The sequence below is a fragment of the Callithrix jacchus genome, chromosome 3 (genome assembly GCF_049354715.1).
Source record: "Callithrix jacchus isolate 240 chromosome 3, calJac240_pri, whole genome shotgun sequence".
Taxonomy (NCBI): domain Eukaryota; kingdom Metazoa; phylum Chordata; class Mammalia; order Primates; family Cebidae; genus Callithrix; species Callithrix jacchus.
In genome coordinates, this window is record NC_133504.1 from 135,321,679 (window position 1) to 135,342,030 (window position 20,352).

The following is a 20,352-nucleotide window of genomic DNA, read 5'->3' on the forward strand; positions in this document are numbered from 1 at the left end:
GTAGCATATTATGTGAATGATGGTAAGAAAGCCTGGCTGATTAATCTGTAATGAAGGGGCTATAAAGCAATGTTTCCCAAAGGGTGGTCCTTGAAGTACGCATTTCAAGTGGCGTAGCTAGATGTTACACAGAAAGGAAAAAGGGATCCTTAGCCATATGTGTTTAAGAAATGTTACATTAAATATAATTGTGGCAGAGATTCTAATAGCTTAGAATTTTAATAGCTTTGAATTCGTGAATCTCCAAAGCAGAAGTGGGAAGGTTGAGAAAATTTCACTTGCTAATTGGATCATGGGACCTTTTTCATAGAGCTTCTCTGGAGTATGGAGTTCCACTGAACCTACTATGGGAAACACCGCTCTACCATATTTGTAAAGCAAACACATTGAAAAATAATCATGCAGTCTATTGTTATGTTTGGAATTATTAGAAGTGCAGTGGGTGAAAAAATTAGGAAATCACAGTAATTTGGATATTGACCCTTTTTTTAAATAATTAAAGTATTATTCTTTTGGAATTAGTGATTAGCTTTTAAACAGTAACTATAACCATAGATGCAATGGAAAACAATCTAAGATAAAACTCAGGTAGGTTTTGGAGACTATCAAAAAGAAAAGTACATTATTAAAATGCCCAAAGTTTCGCTTTTAAGTAAATAAAAAGTTTGGGGACAGTCTAACTACTAAAATTTTCCATAGAAAGAGCAGAGGGCCATCATCAATACATAATCAATAGTTATATTGATTATAAGAATTTCATATGCTTTCTATAATTATGAAGAATAGTTATCCATTATGAAAATTATGTATAAACTTTATGCTAATGTTAATAATCATCCTTGATTACTAACATAATTTACTTTAGGTGGTTCAGAAAACTATTTCCCGTTTCCCCCTAATAGTTAAAAATTAATGGAATAGGAAACCATACTAGAGCTTTGCAAAATTTTCTAGTACATCAATAAAAATAAATTAATGTAACCACTATTCATCACCATGAGTTGGATTTCTAACTACTTAAAAATGAAGGAGCATATACAATGCTGAAAATTTTATACTACTAAACTCTTCTTAGATAAAAGAAGCTGACACTTGTCAGTAATACAGATTAAAGTGAAGTTGAGCAGCAGAAGTAGTAAATAAATTTTCATAAAATAGATAAGAATTAATAACAAAATTATTTTAACTAAATGTTAAACTGTTAAATAACTTAGCCTATAAATAGTATACAATTTATGAAAGGTATTTAATTACCTTTTTGTTCCACTTCTATTGGAGAGAGAGAAGTAAAGAGAGAAAGGAGAAAAGAGAATAGATTAATGGTACGGTATTGGCCAAGCACTTTTTATTCACCTCTTCCAAACTGAAAATAATTTATTTCACTCATACTTGCTTTATTGAATATTATATGTTTTAATAAAACCCATCTCTCTTATATAGTTATTTAAAAATAATTATATGCTTTAAAATACAATATAAACTTTGAGAAAAAGTACAAAAACTAATCAAACTAAGATTAAATAAACATGCCACTCCAAATTACAGACATAAGAAATACAATATTCATAATAAGAACACAATATTTCCATTTGAAAGGCAGGTCAGCAATTATACAAAGAAAGCTTTCAAATAGTTTGGCTAGTCTCACTTATAAATATTATAGTTTATTCCACTATTTCACATAATAGTTGTGCTTTCTATGCATTTCAAAGAATTTGTTCAGAAGGAACTACTCAGCAAATCATTTTCGAAAGCCTAAGATTTTCCGTAGCTTGTCAGTCTTATGAGAGATGCACCTCATGAGACTACACATTAATGTGGAATGCTCTTACCCTAAATAAATTGATATGGAATCCTTATTGAAGAAATTTTTCTCCCTCCTACTCATTAATATTTGATATTATTGTGGAAAAATACTATGTTTCAGAAAAATACGTTATCAGAAGGTTTAGAAAAATACGTTATCAGAAGGTTTAGAAAAATAATGAGCCACTGGCTCTGGTCTTTTCTGAAATTCTTAACTGAGTCAACATATATTTGTCAAAATAGAGATCCTCAAACACGTTATGCTTATACATTTCAAATTAAAGTCCAGAATTATTTTTAAGGTACTAAATAATACAAGTCAGCAAAAATTTTGGGAAACTGTTAACGTATTCACAAACTCATCAAGCAGCATCTCTTTATCTTATAAACATTTTGTTTTACCAGAGAAAATTTGCTACATTCTAACATGAAAGGAGGAACCAATGAGAAAAAAAGAGGAGAATGTCAGGGAAGAATGAGTTCATAACACAAACTTTAAAAAAATCACAGATTTCAAGTGATGTAAAACTAAAGCAATTTCAGTGGAAGAGATGAACTGAGATATTATGCACAATAAATCAATTTAAAACTCTAGGAAGAGTTCAAAAACAAGTGAGAAATACTGTTTGGTATTATTACATTTGGGTGAGATTTTTATACTTTGATCTAAGCTTGTATGTTTCCAATTATTGTCCAAACCATACTGGTTTTCCTCCAACGACTTTTTTGAAGTCTCAATATCATGTTGCAAAGTGATATTGAGTGGTTATATTCCTCAATATCACCAAGGAAAAACTGTTATATATCAAAAGTTTTCCTTAGAAAGTTGAAAATGAGGTTATCAAATTTTAGATCCCTCATCTCACTAATTAATAAATATTGTGTTTTAAATAATTTTAACTTTTATTTTGGAATCAGGGGTTACATGCACTGGTTTGTTACATGGCTATATAATGTGATGCTGAGGCTTGGGGTACAATTGATCCCTTCACCCAGGCAGTGAGCATAGTATCTAATAGTAGGTTTTTCAACACTTGCCCTCCTCCCTCCCTCCTTACAAATACTATTTTTAATAATATTTCTTGGACACTTAAAAAAACTTTGTTATAAGATCATAATTTATCATCATCCTCAATTAATCTTTATTGAGTAACTCCACTGTTTACTGGACTGTATGTCTCAAATCGGCTAATATAGGCATCTCAAGTCTTATCTGAGATGTACTTCATGCTTACACCAGAATAATAAAAAACCTATATTCAGACAGACAACTAGAAGTATAACTAAGCACCTTAACAAAGTGCTTAATCAATAGTCACCAAAGTGTAGACTTCAGGTCCATTATAATGAAATCTGAGGTTGGGGATAGAAAGTCATACTAAAGTTGACATTTTTCAACTACTAGCCCACAAATAAGTTTTCAGAACTGATTCGGAACCTTGAAGTGACCTTAGATAGGGATATCTTACTGATAAACACACAGAGAGATTTACATTCTAAAACATAAAAATGCACATTTATGGAACTTTAGTCTTCTCATTCTAAAACACAAAAATGCAGGTTCATGGAACTTTAGTCTTCTTTCACATAAAACTCACAGACAGTCTTATTTTTGAGTGGAACTTATCCTAACTTCCTTGTGAGTTTTATTTCTCTCTTCAACAAAATCTTAATGAGGAAGAGGCTATGTGACAAAAAAGTATTGAGGTATCTGTTATATTCTTCAAATATTATCCTATACATTGATAGAATTTTTTTATTTTTTGAAGAACTTCAACCTCTATTAAGTCAACTGCCATTTCATAAAATTTTGATTTTGATTCTCTGGTCCCGTTTAATACCAGAGAAACTGGAGAGTAAGTAAAGCTTGCCTCTGTTGATTGCTGGTTACTCAACATTAAGATTTATTAGGCTGTTGTGCTTTGGAGAAAATTATTATTATCTTGCCCGTGTCATGACTGGCTGTAGCTCATTTATCATTTATTTGATATTTTCAAGACTGAAGTAAAACAGTTCTATAATTTAAGTTGAAACAAGCGAACACAAATAATATTTCCATAACAAAAACTGGCAAGACAATGTAATTTGTCATTGAAAACCTTAGTAACACTAAGGATTGACCAGTCATTACCTATCATTTTATTCTGATTTTAGAAGCTTCTCTTCACTGAATAATCAAAATATATGAATATAAGAAACAAGCACACCACTATATCCTGCACAACTACATAATAAATACTCAGTGAATGGTTCGAGAATTAAATACATAATCCAAATAACAGTGAATAATTTTGCTTCTTGATATTTTATGTATGTTATAAAAAGAAAAAGTGGTGAAATAGAATCTGGATTCACTATATAAAATTATATTGCAATGCATTATCTGCATAATGTCCATGCATTTTAATGGGTAGGGAGGAAAGTAAAATTTATAAACAATTTGTATCTCTAACCCATTAAATGTAAAACTGGAGAACAAAAGAAGAAAGAGTATATGGATGGCATTGTGGGTTATGCTGGCAAAAAACATTTGTTGCTATAAAACAGCCTGCAATTATCTAAAAACACAGGACTAAAATATTCCCTTTCCTCCTCTCTGTAATGAGATAATAAATAAATAAATTGCATGATGACAACTGTGCTAGGGACTTTTTCAGGATCTCTTGTTTTTTAGTCTAGTCCAATATCCTGAATTCTGACAGAGCTGTCATTGTTCATTTCCAAAAGTTTTTGAAACTGGTTTATCTGCTTTTCTCTCTACACTTTTAATTTCCAAACTATTTTTACTATCTATTCAGCCTCTATAAATATGTTTATATATTTCCTTAAAGTGATTTCATTGTTGTCCTTTGTCAAACTTAATGTCATAAGCTATATCCTGTGGTTAGAGTAAATGACAAATCCAAATTAAGGGGAATTTTATTCTGTATAAAAGAAAGAAATAGGTAAAAATGACTAGTAAATTTTCCTCTATATTTCCCAAGAGTTCATAAAATAGATATAATATGTAATCATGTTATTGTTTTAAAAAATAAGATATTTGTTCAGTCATTTCTAAATCATATGCAATACCTTTGAATTGCATTGTTTGATTAGAAAAGGTATGGCTCACAGACCATACGTATGTATTGCCAAGTTTTTAAAATTGTATTACAAATTATGGAGAAATGAATTTGTTGCATGCCAAAAATTGTTAATGCCATAAATAAGAACTATAAACTTGTATTAAATTCTAGTGTTTACATTTTCTTTTCTTTTAAACTGTAAATCATAGAAACATTTTCTATTTACAATGTAAATGTTCCAAATGAATACAATGTTACAATCCAATAATGCCCCTATATTTCTGTCATATGTAAGAAAAACGACACTTATAGGGCACATAACATGGTAATAAAATATTAAATAATGTATACACAATTTTTCTCATTGCAATGTAGTATTATTATTAACAGAATGAGGTTTCTTGTTACATTTGGTTTAGACTATATAAATACATTCGGGTATCCTTACCACACACCCCCTGGGCAGTTAGGAGGATGGCAGAAAGGCAAACTAAGTAAGTAATTATACAATCACAGCCAAGGTTACTTATAAGTAGCAACATCAAAAAAGTTCACAGTAATACAGTTTAAGGATCCAAAATAAAAAATCTGAAATAAAATATGTTTCAGTGGGCATTTCCTTTGAGCAACATGTTTGCACTCAAAAAATTTTAGATTTTGGAGCATTTCAGTTTTCCAAAACAATGAATATATTTCAAATCCCAGATGTCCAAAATTTGAAACATTTCTGATCCCAAGCATTTCAGATAAAGGATACTCAACCTGTATAATACATATGAACAGCATGTTATAATTTAATAAAATGCTGCACATGAATCACCTTCCTGAATTCTTGAAGAATTAACAACACATCCATGTGATGTAGTATTTATTATTCCCATCAGTGAAGAGTAAAGATGGCAAAAACACTAAAGGGTTTGACCAAGGTCAACCCTGGTAGGTGACAGAGTCCTGTCATTTGTCTAATACGTTACATTCACTCTCACAATATACAAACCCAAGGAAACCCAGTTTGATTGTTGTATTCTTTTTCTCCATTTCCTCCCTGTCACCAAATCTATGAATAAGCTTACTTTAGAGAAGACAAACATAAATAGAATCTCCCTGAGAGTAGGCACTATATCTGGTATAATATTCCTTCATTAAGCACTGGAGTTTTACATATAAAACTAATTAATATTTAAGTAGACATTTAAATGCAGGTACTTTCATCATCCAAACTTTTCAAATGAGGAAACTAAGGCACAAATATCGTGGCTCTATGGCTAATAAGCTTAGATGGCCAGACTTTGTTCAGGCAGAATTGAAATAGGAATCCAAGTGTGGATATTATAAACATATTCATTATTGATGTTCAATAAGATAAAAATGGATCTTACTCATCCACAGTGCTCACCACATAAACAGAGCTCAATTAATATTTGCCATGCTTTGTGCAACGACCAAATGACACGATGGTATTTTCAAAGAAAGGGACTGGATGTCACACTTTTCAATGCTATCACCCCTTGAGACTAGTGTGCTAGTATTACAAAGTGACTCTCCAGAGAAGATAAAATAACAGGAAAAAAATGGTTTCCACATTTCTTGACCAAGGAAAACCAAGGTTTCTCTTATCATTGGAACCAAACCTGTTCTGAATAACCCATATCTCCCTACTTGTTATTATTCTGAAACAGATAATTCTCTTCTTCCATTTCACCTCCACCAAGAAATACATACAGAAGAACTTCAGTAAATAGAAAGAAAAAAAAAGATGTGAAGTTCATTAAATTTTTTGGTATGTTGCATATCAAAAATTCTGACAGACATCTGTCTTTTTCTGTAAATAAAGTACTAATCCTTTATTTAATGAGACACAGGAGTAATCTCTGCAGCTCAGCTTCTAAATTACGTTTTTCAAATAATACCCATGCATCAGTGAATAAAAGTGCTGTTCAAGCACCTTGTATTACAATGGCTTTATATAATTTGTTTCCAAAATTAACACCTCCTAATGAATTTCATTCTGGAGTGTGAAGATTGAAAATGTCAATAATTCATAAATGCTTTCGCTAGCCACATTCTAATTTAAACACTTAAATACAATATCTATAGATGCTACAGAAACTGAGATGGCCTTTTATTTTATATTAACATTCCATTCCTTGATGTATCTGTAAAACCTTTCAAACCATCCATTTAGCCTTTTAGAAGAAAATGCTGCTCTTAGTAGACCCTTTTGAGAATCTATTTATAATAGCTTTAGTAAAAATAATAATTTTTCAAAGTTATTATTGGTAATACTTAAAGTTGATACATTTGTTTCTTCAATGATGTACCCTTGTCATACTGATTTGTTACCACTACATAATAACTACATGACATTTAGAGTTGCTAAACAAAGGCAGAGTTACCTCAGAGTATGGAAAACTAAATATGCATGTTTATGTATTAAATTCACTGAATGCATCTGTGGAGCTACTGTTATGTGCAACACACTTAGAGCTGTGAATAGAGACAAATAGTAACAATCATAACACTTAACAATTACTGATGTGTACTCCGTGAAGTCAGCTTGTGAAATATTTTACTTCATCCTCATCGAAAGTCATGACTTTGGTGGTGCTATTATTACAGGAATTATCAAGAAATTATTTTAGGCAGAGAGAAAGGGTAAGGAGTCCTAGGTAAGGCTTTCTCTTTTAATAAAAACAGTTTCTGAAGCACTTCTTTAACAAAAGGCACCTTGAAAAACCTGACTGGCAAGCACTGATATGCAAATGCTGGGGACTAGAAACCGGATAGAAGGGTTCCCACCAACTTCTCCTGACCACATGTGCTAGGTGTCATGGCTGCCTCTAGATACCACCATATGTGCAGACCATCATGACAACTTGAATCTGTATATTAAAAGGCTAAGGTGGGAGGGCCAGTTTTTTTCACTGGCTAAGTGAATGAAACACCTGGTAAAACCAATCCCCTGGGCCCTATGCAAATTGGACACCGCTTCCTCCAGGCTCCCAATAAAACCTACCGCTTTCCATGGAAGGGGTGGGTTTTTTCTCTGTTCACAGCCCTCCCTTATTCTGCATGGGGGAGCTTTTTTTCTTCTTTCTTGCCTATTAAACTTCCTTCTCCTTAAAGCTACTCCATGTGTGTCCATGTCATTAATCTTACTGGTGCCAGACAAAGGACCCTCGTGTTTCTCCAGTCATTGGAGCCATATCACCATTAAGACCATGCTGTAAATGACAAACTGATCTCTGCCTCAGGGAAACTTATAGTCTAATAACTGGTGATTTTTAGTATACTTATTTACCAAAGATAAGCTGTTCTTAAATGCTCTCAAAGAAACCTGTGTAAAGACATTATAAACTGACAAGAAAGAAGTGAATGATGGAGAAAGGGGAAATTGTCAAGAGAAGCTGAAGTTAGAAACACAAGAAAAAATGGTTTGACTAAAATTAAACTTCCCATAGAAAATGTCATCTATTCGTTCTTAAGACATATATTTTTGACTAATTCTTATTACTAGGTTCTATATATCCAGCTCTGGATATGTACCAAATATAATATTAAAAATGAATCTAGATCTATTTTCAGAAATTTAGTAAATACTTTTAAATTAATAGTCCCAGAGTTTGGGAACTGAAAGTATGTTAGATGCATTTAGTTTAAGCTGATATTTTATAAATAAGAAAAAGGAAACTAGATAATTGAGATATTAGCTCCGAATCAGTTTATTTTAGATGAATTGGCATCCCAATTTTATCAAACATCAAAAAACCGATGAGTGAAGATCTTAAACCTACCTTCTAAGGGCTTCAGTTGACATATATAGGATATATTTGACATATGTCAATTTCTAAAGTATTCAACAATTAATTTTTTGTTTCAGTTCTAAAAATTCTATTTGTACAAATGAACATATTATTCACCAATTTATTATTAAATACAAAATATTTTCTGTTCTTTGGCTAGTGAATCCAGCCCCAAGTTGACTGAGGCATCTGAATTCTACAAAATGACAGAATATTACATAGCTCTTCAGCATTTCTAGACTATTTCTCAAGATGCTGGGTTTTGTCGGTGTTTTGCTTTTTTCTTAATGGAGTGTTTTGGTGGGTTTTGGTGAGTATTCTCTTGCATGAAATGATGATAGTGAGGAAGAAGACCCTTAATCCTCTTACGCTTCTGAGATCACTTCCCCCTAGACTTCTACGTTGCATTTCAACAGGAGAAGTAAAGGCTGGCAGACCCAGGCGCCACCCTTAACTGCATTCTTGTGGTTCACAGGCATGGTATGGAGGAATCTTTCAGGAAAGCATTGTTTTTGCTTCAACATGATCAAACCCCTACCTAGTCATGTACTACACACCTACCTCATGGATCAAGACCCTTTCACATGTAATTTCTAGAACTGTGAGTCTTTAAAAGGGCAAGGATTTTCTTTTTAGAGGAGCTCGGTTATTGGGGCATTCAGGCCTGCCAAAGCTCCCTGCCAAATAAATCACCACTTTCTTCCCAGTTTGGTCTTGAGAGGTTTGTTTGTGGTCTTTCCTACTTCAATAGAAACTTACCATTCTGAGATTAATTCACAGGGTTTCAAGAGCTCCGGTAAAGACAATGTTTAGTTATAATTCTATCAGAAATAAAGTAACTTGACTTCTTACAGCTCCGGGTTTATCTTGTCAATAGAATTAGGATAGCAATTTCTGCTGTCATAATCCATAAGATTGTTAAGTGAATCAAAAATTACCATATTACTTACTACTTTATTTTAAATACTCCTCAGAATTAAATAGTAAACTGTGATTTGGGGCTAAAATCTCAATTATCTGGTTTCATTTTTCTCATTTATAAAATATTGGCTCAAATAAATGATATCCAAGTCTTTAGATTCATTACTATAATCTTCCAATATGTGCTTCTTATACACTTTTTATATAGTTTCACAAAGTTCAACCAGTTTATCATCTCTAGGAAGAAATTTTTATACCAATAATGTTTGTTTTTCAGGCTTTCTATGAATTTCCTTTTCATATTTGAAAGTCCAAACATTTTGTAGAAGCTTCTGATTTTTGTTTAATTTTTGTCTTACCTAATCTGCTTTGTCACTGAGCACTCACATACCTCGAAAGGGAAGAGATGGGAGGAAACGATGGCTTACACAATGATTGTTGCTTGTGAAAGTGACTCTGTCCATGCAAAACTCTCAAATATAGTGTAATGGTTAATATTGAGTGTCAATGCGATTGGATTTAAAGACACAAAGTATTGTTCATGGGTGTGTCTGTGAGGGTGTTACCAAAGGAGATGAACATTTAAGTCAGTGGACTGGGAGAGGTAGACCCACCGTCAATCTGGGTGGACACCATCTAATCCGATGCCAGTGCAGGGGCTAAAATAAAGCAGGCAGAAGAAGTTGGAAAGAGCAAACTTGTTTAGTATTCCAGGCTTCATCTTTTATCTGTGCTGGATGCTTTCTGCCATCACACATCAGACTAAAATTTCTTCAGATGTTGGACCCTTGGACTTACATCAGTGATTTGCAAGGGCTCTCGGGCCTTCTGCCACAGACTGAAGGCTGCACTGTCAGCTTCCCTACTTTTGAGGTTCTGGGACTCAGACTGGCTTCCTCGCTCCCCAGCTTTCAGACGCCTATTATGAGACTTCACCTTGTGATCCTGTGAGTCAACAGGGAACCCAAATACTGTTGCTAAGAAAGATTTGTAATCTGTGCAATTCCTCCTTACTGATATTCAAATTTAACTTATTCTTAGTCCTACTTATTTGGTATTTACACTACACCATTATATTTGCTGGGTATTCCCTCTATTATCTTATTTAATCCTCACATCAACCCTGCTGAGATTATTGTCACCATTATGCAGATGAGTACAAGGCTCATATAACTAGTAATTGGTAGAGCTGGTGTTTGAACTTTGAGGCCTGCACTAAACCTCTGTGCTATGCTCTCTGGGAAAAGAGAACATAATGATTATGATAATTATGAGGACAACTCATATTTATTGAGTGCCTGCTACTTCCTTATTATCCAATTAATACATACCACTAACAATTAGATAGTATCATGATTTCAAGATTACACAGGCAGAAACTGTGGTAAAGATAACTTAAAAAAAATGGTAAATGCCACATCCAAGATACAATGTCAGGCTTCTCACCAGAGTACAATTGTTAAACCACTATATTTCATGTGCAAGCTACTATTATTGAATATCTCCATTGATTAAAGAGACAATACTATTCCCAGCTATCCCTATTACTGTCTAAATGCCACGAGTGCTTTATCTGTTAAGCTACATTCAGCAAAAATAGAAAATGAGTTGATGGCCTGCTTTCAATAAAAATATGATTATGATTTCAACAAACAAAACATTTTAAAGTTAATATCAGTAACTAGGAATAACTTTTATCTTAAAAGTAACACTCTAAGTTTAGCTAAAGAATCTCTTCTCAAAGTTATTTATTTAAGATCTCTTTTCAGATTACTATGCTTTTCCTGGACACCATTTAGGGCAGTACGGCATTCCAGACTTACAAGGTACATGTTGTTCACCTGTAAAGCAGAGGCCGGCATTTGACTCAAGTCAGTAATGTCTTACAGAGGTCAGGCGCGGTGGCTCACACCTGTAATCACAGCACTGTGAAGGGCTAAGGCAGGCATATCACTTGAGGTCAGGAGATGGAGACCAGCCTGGCCAACATAACAAAGACTCATCTCTACTAAAAATACATAAGTTAGCCAGGCATGGTGGTGGATGCCTGTAGTCCCAGCGACTGAGAAGACTGAGGCAGGAGAATCTCTTGAATCCGGGAGGCAGAGGTTGCAGTGAGCTGAGCACACACCACTGCATTCCAGCTTGGGTGACAGGGAGAGACTCAGTCTTAAAAAATAAAAATAAAAATAAAAAATGTCTGAAAGACATGAAAGAAACATAGGCGGAGAAGAATTAAATAGGCCAAGAAGAAAGTGGTACACATTAAACTATTTGCTAGTATTTGTCTTACTTGAAAAAAAATCATGTTTTATTCATGATGTATCTTACAGTAAACTTGTAAAAGTATCAGTTTCCTCATGTGGTTCTTCCTGTTTCTTCTTTCATTCTTCAGTGACCATCATAGTGTGTTTGTGACAATTCAGTACCATTATTTCTTTGGCCTAATCAAATACCATTAAATGGATAGTGAATAATTTCTACTTATCTTCCATTCTTTATACTGCATTTAGTTCTGGAGTACTGGAATATTTAATACAAGAATTGCATGCCTCTGAGAATGATGGCGTCATCTTCCCTATCTGTTTTCCTTACAAATTTATGTTCCTCCCATGAGAAATAGTGACAGAAGGCATACATATTCCTTAAAATATGGCTATAAATTGGGTAGGTCAAAATTGACAAAGAAATTAATAAGCGGATAGGCAAATGTATATAATGTGATGTACAAGCCAAAGGTGAGGAATTGAATAGAAAAATTAAATTAAAATAAATAGAAATATAGCATAAAGTATGCTTTCCCTCTCATTTTTTGTAATAGTCAAACAATATCTGTGAGGCAATTCACTAAATACATTTTTTGTTTGTATTAGTGAAATGTATTAAATTAGAGGAAAAGTCAGTTTTAGAGAATGAAACAAATGACCACATTATTGTTTGCTCTGTTGGGCTGCTGTCAACATACTGTACAGTCTATTTAAACTAACTAGCCCCAACTAGTTTTTTTTTTTTTTTTCCTTAAAAGCCATCTAAGGGTCATAAAAAGAAATTTGTTGGTGAGATCATTAGGGAAGGAACTACCAACAATATAACACTAGTAGGTGTAACTTCCTCACTAATTAAGTAAGCTTCCTGGTAGACAACAAAAAGTGGTTGATACCTATTAAACGGATTAGAGTTGATCCTTATTAAATCTTTACTTTTATGTTTATATTAACTATAAGTACTGTATAAATAGCACATCTTCTACATAAGGTGCTATTTTTTGTAAAAAATGCAACTTTAAGGAACAAATACATTTTAAATAGAAGTTATATGTTTTCAGGAAGCCCTATGTTTTTGATAAATTCTGCTAACTTATTAGGAAGCTGTGTATATTCAATGACTGCCTCATTTACCTCTGTGAAATATTCACTTAAAACAAGCCACTCAATAAGTATTTTAAATTTATTAAATAAGTACATGGGTTTTCTATCTCAGATGCTCTTGAATAACAGGTACAACTTTATTTGTATTAAGAAAGGTAAAGTTAAAGAAAAAAAAAGAAATAAAATGGCGATTTGGATTGCACCAATGTTATGCTGAAGAGAATATTTTCTGATTATGAAGCTTAATTCATACGTCTATTTGTTATCTTTGGTTAACATTCTAATTACAAAAACCTCACCCTAAGCCGAAAACCAAATAACCATGCTCTGTTCCATTATGCTACATTTTAATTTTATTATATTTATTTGGTTTGAGATAGAGTCTCACTTGGTCACCCAGGCTGCTATGCAGTGGCATGACATTGGGTCATTGCAACCTCCACCTCCTCGGTTCAAGCAAGCCTTCCGCCTAACCAACCCGAGCAGCTGAAACTACAAGCATGTACCATCATGCATGGCTAATTTTTGTATTTTTAATAAAGACAGGGTTTCATCATGTTACCCAGGCTGGTCTTGAACTCCTGACCTCAGATGATCTGCCTGCCTCAGCCTCCCAAAGTGCTAGGATTACAGGTGTGAGCCACAATGCCCAGCCCCATTATGCTACATTAAAAAAAAAATGAAAACTGCAAACAAAACAGCTTAGATTTGAGGGCATTTTAAATATAATTAATTGAATGCATTAGTTTAAAACAAGAAGAATTTATGGAAACAATAGCTAACAGTTATTGAATGTTTACTATGTGGAAACTGTTATTATTAACTTAATTATCAAAACGACTTTTTGGTAGAAACTATAATATTACCATTCTACAGATAAAACAAATGAGGAGCTGCGAAATTAAAATTACTAGCTCAGGGTCACAAATCAAGTAAGAGAGCTAGAAATTTATAAGACAATCTGGCTCCAAGGTTTATGCTCATTGGACAGCATATAACTTCCCAAGAAGATTACAGATCAGTTTGTACTGAATTATTTTTTTCTCACCCCGAAAATGAAATAACACAATTATGGTTCCCTATTTCAAATGTCAGTGGATTTGAAAAATATATTCAAATACATGATGTTTTAAATGAAATCTCAAGTCATGAATTTTGGATGGTTTCTTATATACAGTACACACACACACACATATGCACACTATATACACACTTGGAAACAATGTGGAGATACAGTTTTAGGTTTCTGAGATACATGAGTTGTATATTTACTAACCACAAACAATTATATCTTAACCCATAAGTCTTTCTTTAACATCAGTTTCCCTGTCACACATGTAAATGCATACATTCGTCAGAATATGGTCAAGTTCTAGACTCTATTGTGCCTTATTAATTTTACAGAAGAAGAGAGAATTATCACAGAAAATATTAACTCCTTAGTGACGGAAGTTAACATCAAAAGCCTACATTATAAAAAAAATAGTATAAAATCCCAGTGTGTTTCAATGCTACAATAATGCATTTTTGTTCCTTTTTAAAACACATGGAGTCTCAACTACCATTGTAAAACTGATGTCTTAATAGTACATCTAAGATTATGCATTTGGAGGAATTGGCAGTGTTTTATGAATCTTCTCCCTCAGTTTAGTGAACTATATATTATCTATTTGAATTCAGTGCCATTAAATTCTTGCAAAGTGTTTATTGCACTATACATATTATTGGTCCTGTCACCAAACAGTGCCCTCTTTCTGTTTTATAGCTAATGTAGCATTTCTCCATGACATCAATAGATTAAAACATTTACTACCAGAAAAATTATGTGAAAATGGAGCAAACTCATTTTGCTACAAGCTAACTCAATAAATCTGTCCGGTTTACTGATGTTCACTTTCCTTTAAAATCGGTACATATTTATCTTACAAACTTCAAGAAGGCAGACGAGAGAGGTTAATTTTCTTATTCTTTTTTCTACTCCTGGCAGCAATGCTACATTGTTAATGCTAATAAATGGCAGTTGAATAGAACCAGATCTATATTTCTGATACGTACTTGGGAAAATTTAGAAAAGGGTCAATGAGGAATGTATTTACATTTTAAAATGTTCTATCCATTGTTACTGGAGCCACACAACTCTTTCAATAACAGAAGAAGGCAGTAAGCTAAAGTTAATTGGTTAAATTTTATGATGTTAGCTTGATGTCTTTCTTAAATTTATCACCAAAAAATAAATCATTAGGAAATCTAATTTGCTTCTACTTGAGCAAATAAAAATAAAATATAGGCAAATTTACTCCTGTATTTTTAATCTGATAATTGAGGAATAAACAAAACGGTAAAAATAGTCGGTATGTTTACTGACAGTATTGTCAAGGAAAGAATACTTTTATTTTAAAGACAAACTCTTCATTTTCCAATTCCTTCCCTGTCACAGAAGATGATTATGAAAATGACTTATATGGCCAGGCCTGGTGGTTCATGGCTGTAATACCAGCACTTCTGGAGGCCGAGGCAGGCAGATCATGAGGTCAGGAGTTCGAGACCAGCCTGACCAACATGGTGAAACCCCATCTCTACTAAAAATACAAAATTAGCAAGGTGTGGTGGCAGGTGCCTGTAATCCCAGCTACTTAGAATGCTGAGGCAGGAGAATCACTTGAACCCAGGAGGAAGAGGTTGTGGTGAGCCGAGATTGTGCCACTGCACTCCACCCTGGACCACAGAGTGAGACTGTCTCAAAAAAAAAAAAAAAAAAAAAGTAAAAATAATAAAAAAGAAAGAAAAAAAATGGCTTACATAACTGCTTTTCTAGAGCCATGTTGACCAATTTGCCAAGGATGCAACACTTAGAATAGATTCTCACAGGTATACAACCTCATCTCTCCAAGCTCCATATGACAACAACGTTGTCCTTGGTTATGGCAATACAATGAAAAGAAAATAATAAATGTTATTAAACTAGATCATACCATAGCTATAAAATAGTTATGTAACATCATTTTTTAAACTTCCACAAGTGCAAAATATCTCTGAATAGATATATGCTAGAATTTTTATTATGATACATTTGATCTTATTTCTAAAAAGCTATGTAAATAAATGTGTTGCTTTCATTTATAAATACTATTTTCTTGCACATATGTTAATACTTTTATTTTATATAAGAAAAAGCAAGTTGCTTATAGAGCCATTCTTCTTTAATTAGCTCTTTTGGAATTAAATATGATTCTCCTATGTCAGCACCCCTGCACACATCACTTACCATTGAATACTGCCATTGACAATTTCCTATACATTTATCTTACAATGAATGAAATGCAACCTCCATGATGACATTTTCAGTCTGCTTTTAAAATATAAGTCTTAGGAAGAAAATTTTATAGAAATCTGTCACTTTGATCTTTGAGTAAGACACCTTCAATTACAGTGTTAACAAGAACGTCAATAACCAGTGAAAGGCCAGAAAGCAGCAGATTTTGTATAATATTGGCCAACTGTTTCAAATATGTAAGTCTTACTTGACCAACAATATAGCTGCTTTTTAAGAAGTTAGATAATATGTTAAATGTTTAAAAGGTAGTAAGATAATTAACATTTTACCAAATCAGATTTATAAGTGGTTATGTAATATTTTCATCATATTAAACAACTAAATAATATTTGCTAAATATTTATTGATGATGCCTACAAATGTTTTGAGTTACTCAAATATAATGTTCAGTTATTACTATGTGGCATATCATTCTACTTTGGGATCCCCTAAAAAGTTGAGCCCAAAACAAGAACTTTGATGCAAGTAGTTTACTGGGGGGTAGGGGGATGATCCCAGGAAATAAGTGCAAAGGAAAGGAGATACAGTCAAAGAGAAAAAGCCAAAAATATGTGGTACTGTTGCAGTTGTTGCTGTTGGTAAGAAGGCCAAATTATCTCAAGATCCCTGAGAAATATAGACTGCCACCCAGAATTGTACAACTGAAACAGAAAGCTGGAAACATCTTCATGAGCTCCTCCTCCCCAGTGCTTGAGGACAATCTTCACCAGTATGACATCCACCACACACGAGCAGATGGCTGGCGTGCCCACCAAGCAAGCCACTGGCATTGAGGAAAGTCTTAGGGAAGAATGTTTAAAGACAAATAGAAAGCATTTGAGATGGGAATTGGGTACCTGAGGCAGGTCTGAGTGCCCACAAATAGTTCATCTCAACTTGGCTGAAATCAGAATTGGACCAAGGGGATACAACACGTGTGCAGAGGTATCTACTAAATGTGTGTGTGTGTGTGTGTGTGTGTGTGTGTACTCAAGTACACATGAACAAAACAGTACAGTGACCATAATATTTAACCCTGATTTTATCATATCGTTTTGTATTTACTTAGCAGTCACTTCAGTTTTGTTACTGTAAAATGTATTTTTAATCTTGTGTGCATGTGTGTATGTTACATGGCAGCTTTTCTTTACTCATTCTCCAACAACAAAAAAAGCTTTTTTTTTTTTTTTTTTTTGAGATGGAGTTTCGCTCTTGTTACCCAGGCTGGAGTGCAATGGCGCGATCTCGGCTCACCGCAACCTCCGCCTCCTGGGTTCAGGCAATTCTCCTGCCTCAGTCTCCTCAGTAGCTGGGATTACAGGCACGCGCCACCATGCCCAGCTAATTTTTTTGTATTTTTAGTAGAGACGGGGTTTCACCATGTTGACCAGGATGGTCTCGATCTCTTGACCTTGTGATCCACCGGCCTCAGCTTCCCAAAGTAAAAAGCCTTTTTTTAACTGCTACATTACTAGCTTATTTTTGTAACTTTCTTTCCAGTTACATGAAGCTGAGAGTGAAAAGTCCAGAAAAGAATTGTAGTGAGAGGTCGAACATTTACAGGTTCCATAGAACACCTTCTGCAGGCATATAAAAAGGGAAAAAATAGAACTTGTTGTGGCTGATTCTGTCTATTCTCTTGTCAATCCTGGGAATGGAGAAAGATAAATCACCTACACCATGAATCCTGAGTTCACAAATAGCTTAGACACACCTGATGAATGGCACTTGGACCGAAGTAATAATTCTTTTCTCCTACTTCATTTAGTGAGATCATAACATTTATTTGGAGTTAGCCTTTGAATAGCTTTTCCTATTTCGATGAGAGAAAATGTGTTTAGATAGACCTCTATCATAAGAAATTATTAAGTAAAATACTTTCTATGTGAAAACATTGTTCATTTTTTGGGCTCTTATTTCTTGGTCTTTTAAAATACAACTTAGAAAGGACTTTGAAAAGTCATCTTCAGTTCAGTATTGTGTAAGGGAGTCCAGAATACTTGAATAAAAAGTATAAAAAAGAGAATGCTTGGAATTTCAATTTATACATTTTCATTTACTAACTTACATATACAAAAGTAAGCCCTTGCAATGTTCAAGATTTTGAAAGAATATAATAGACCTAGAATTAGATCAAGGTCAATTAATTTAACACCGTAAATTAGCAAGGAACTTGAAATATTTATAAGCAATTTACAGGCAACAGAATGTATGCTTTGGTGAACACTAGGCAAACAATAAATATCTGCTGATTCATCAACTTTATGAACTTAATGATGAGTTAATAAGAACTAATTTCTAGTTGGATAAAGAACATACAGGAAAAAAATGAGTATACTCAGTACTTGTCTCACAAGCATAACTGGCTCCAAAATGTCTTCTCATTGGAGGAAATGAGCAAAATATATCATTACTAACTGGTACAATTAATATAAAAATGCAGTCTATGTTTATTAATGTTTAAAAAAGGCTCCAGAGTCAATCTAGTGATATAGTAATCGGCATTCATATTTACATAATTATTATACAGTTTTATCATTACATATTTATGTAATTACTTTTTAATGCACAGAATTTGTTACAGCAGCTGCAATATCAGGCCTCATGGTATTGTGCCACTCAGATCCCCATGTTTAACTGACAGTCTGAAAAGCATTTAGTAGTCATTCTTGTCTAAGGGGCCAATTTTAAATTTTAAATAACGCATTTCAATGCAGAAACACAGAACATAAATGTAAACAGAGAAAAGTATATCAAGACACAAAAGGAACTAAAACCAGTGATGAATAAATAAGACAGTACTGGCTTCATGCAGATGGAAGCCATCTTTTGAATTTAAACAGTGGCCTACTTATGTTCACATAGTGGTATGACTTATGCATGGACCATAAGTCAAAACTTGAGGGGATTGAGATATATGGTAGTGAATATATGATACCAGTATGTGAACATACTTTGGCCACATATTTAAATTCAAAAGATGGCTTCCATCTGCATGAAGCTAGTGCTGTCTTATTTATTTAATATTTAATAATTACACAATTTAATTTTTACATTCCATTCAATTAAGTGTATTGAGTTCAAATACTATAAATACTTGAAGTGAGTACTTTATATACAACTCATTTATTCAACTTATAATATCTTCATGTTGTGGATAAGAGATATGAGGCTAATGAACTGAATTGTCTATGAGTAGGATTTCAATTCACATTTGCGGATTCCAAAACTTCCCTTTTTTCTTTTTTTGCCTAAGACAAGGTCTTGTTTTCTTACCTAGGCTGGAGTCCAATGTGGTAAAATCATGGCTCACTGCAGCCTCAACCTTCCAGGCATAAGCAATCATCTTACCTCAGCCTCCAGACTAGCTGGAATTATTGGTGTGTAGTACCTCACCTAGCTAATTTTTTAATTTTATAGAGACAGGGTCTCAATATATTGTCCAGACTGGTCTCAAATTTCCGGGCTCAAGTGACCCTCTCATGTCAGCCTCCCAAAGTGCTAGGATTATAGGTGTGAGCCACCACACCTGGCCTAAAACCTCATTTCTAACCAAAATGCTGTACTGTTGTTTGTGAATGTAACAGTGTGAAATGAAATGCAAAGGTGAAATACAAGTTTTATTGCAATGATTCTTAAAACTCTCAAACATGCTTTTCCCTGATAATGTTTAAAGCTAGTGGTACTCTGAGTGACTTACTGAAAATAGCATCTATTCTGTTACATTAAATTTGGCCCAAAGCTGCTCCTGTATATATTTTAAGTTTGACCTAAAGTTTTCTCCATTTATATTGAACTGCAATCTCACTTGATGTGTGGACTGTTACCTGGTCTTATAACAAGCAGTGAAGTCGCTGCCAAACACATGCAGCCAACCGTTCAAAGCAGGCTCAAATAAGTCACACACTTAGCTGTAATTGATCCAGTTGTGTTTGTACTACACTTTTGTTTTCTGTATGGCCCTTTCCTTTTTTTTTTCCATAAATGTTATTGGACATGCGGCAGCCCCAAAGTTGCTTTGGATTTATTCTGGTACCCGAAGCTGTCCAATTTGCAAATCATTCTTTGCTCAATTA

General features: G+C 33.6%; 1 protein-coding gene across 50 annotated transcripts in view; it reads right to left on the reverse strand.

The window, feature by feature from the left end:
• Positions 1-20,352, reverse strand: part of ADGRL3 (adhesion G protein-coupled receptor L3) — an 850,050-nt gene that overhangs the window by 323,496 nt on the left and 506,202 nt on the right. For 15 of the 50 annotated variants that reach the window (XM_017970525.4, XM_017970519.4, XM_017970521.4 and 12 more), the window contains one exon: positions 1,255-1,269. The exons of the other annotated variants lie outside the window; for them this stretch is intronic. In XM_017970525.4, coding sequence (XP_017826014.2) covers positions 1,255-1,269 — 15 coding nt within the window. The remainder of the gene's footprint in view (positions 1-1,254; positions 1,270-20,352) is intronic. 50 annotated transcript variants of the gene reach the window in all.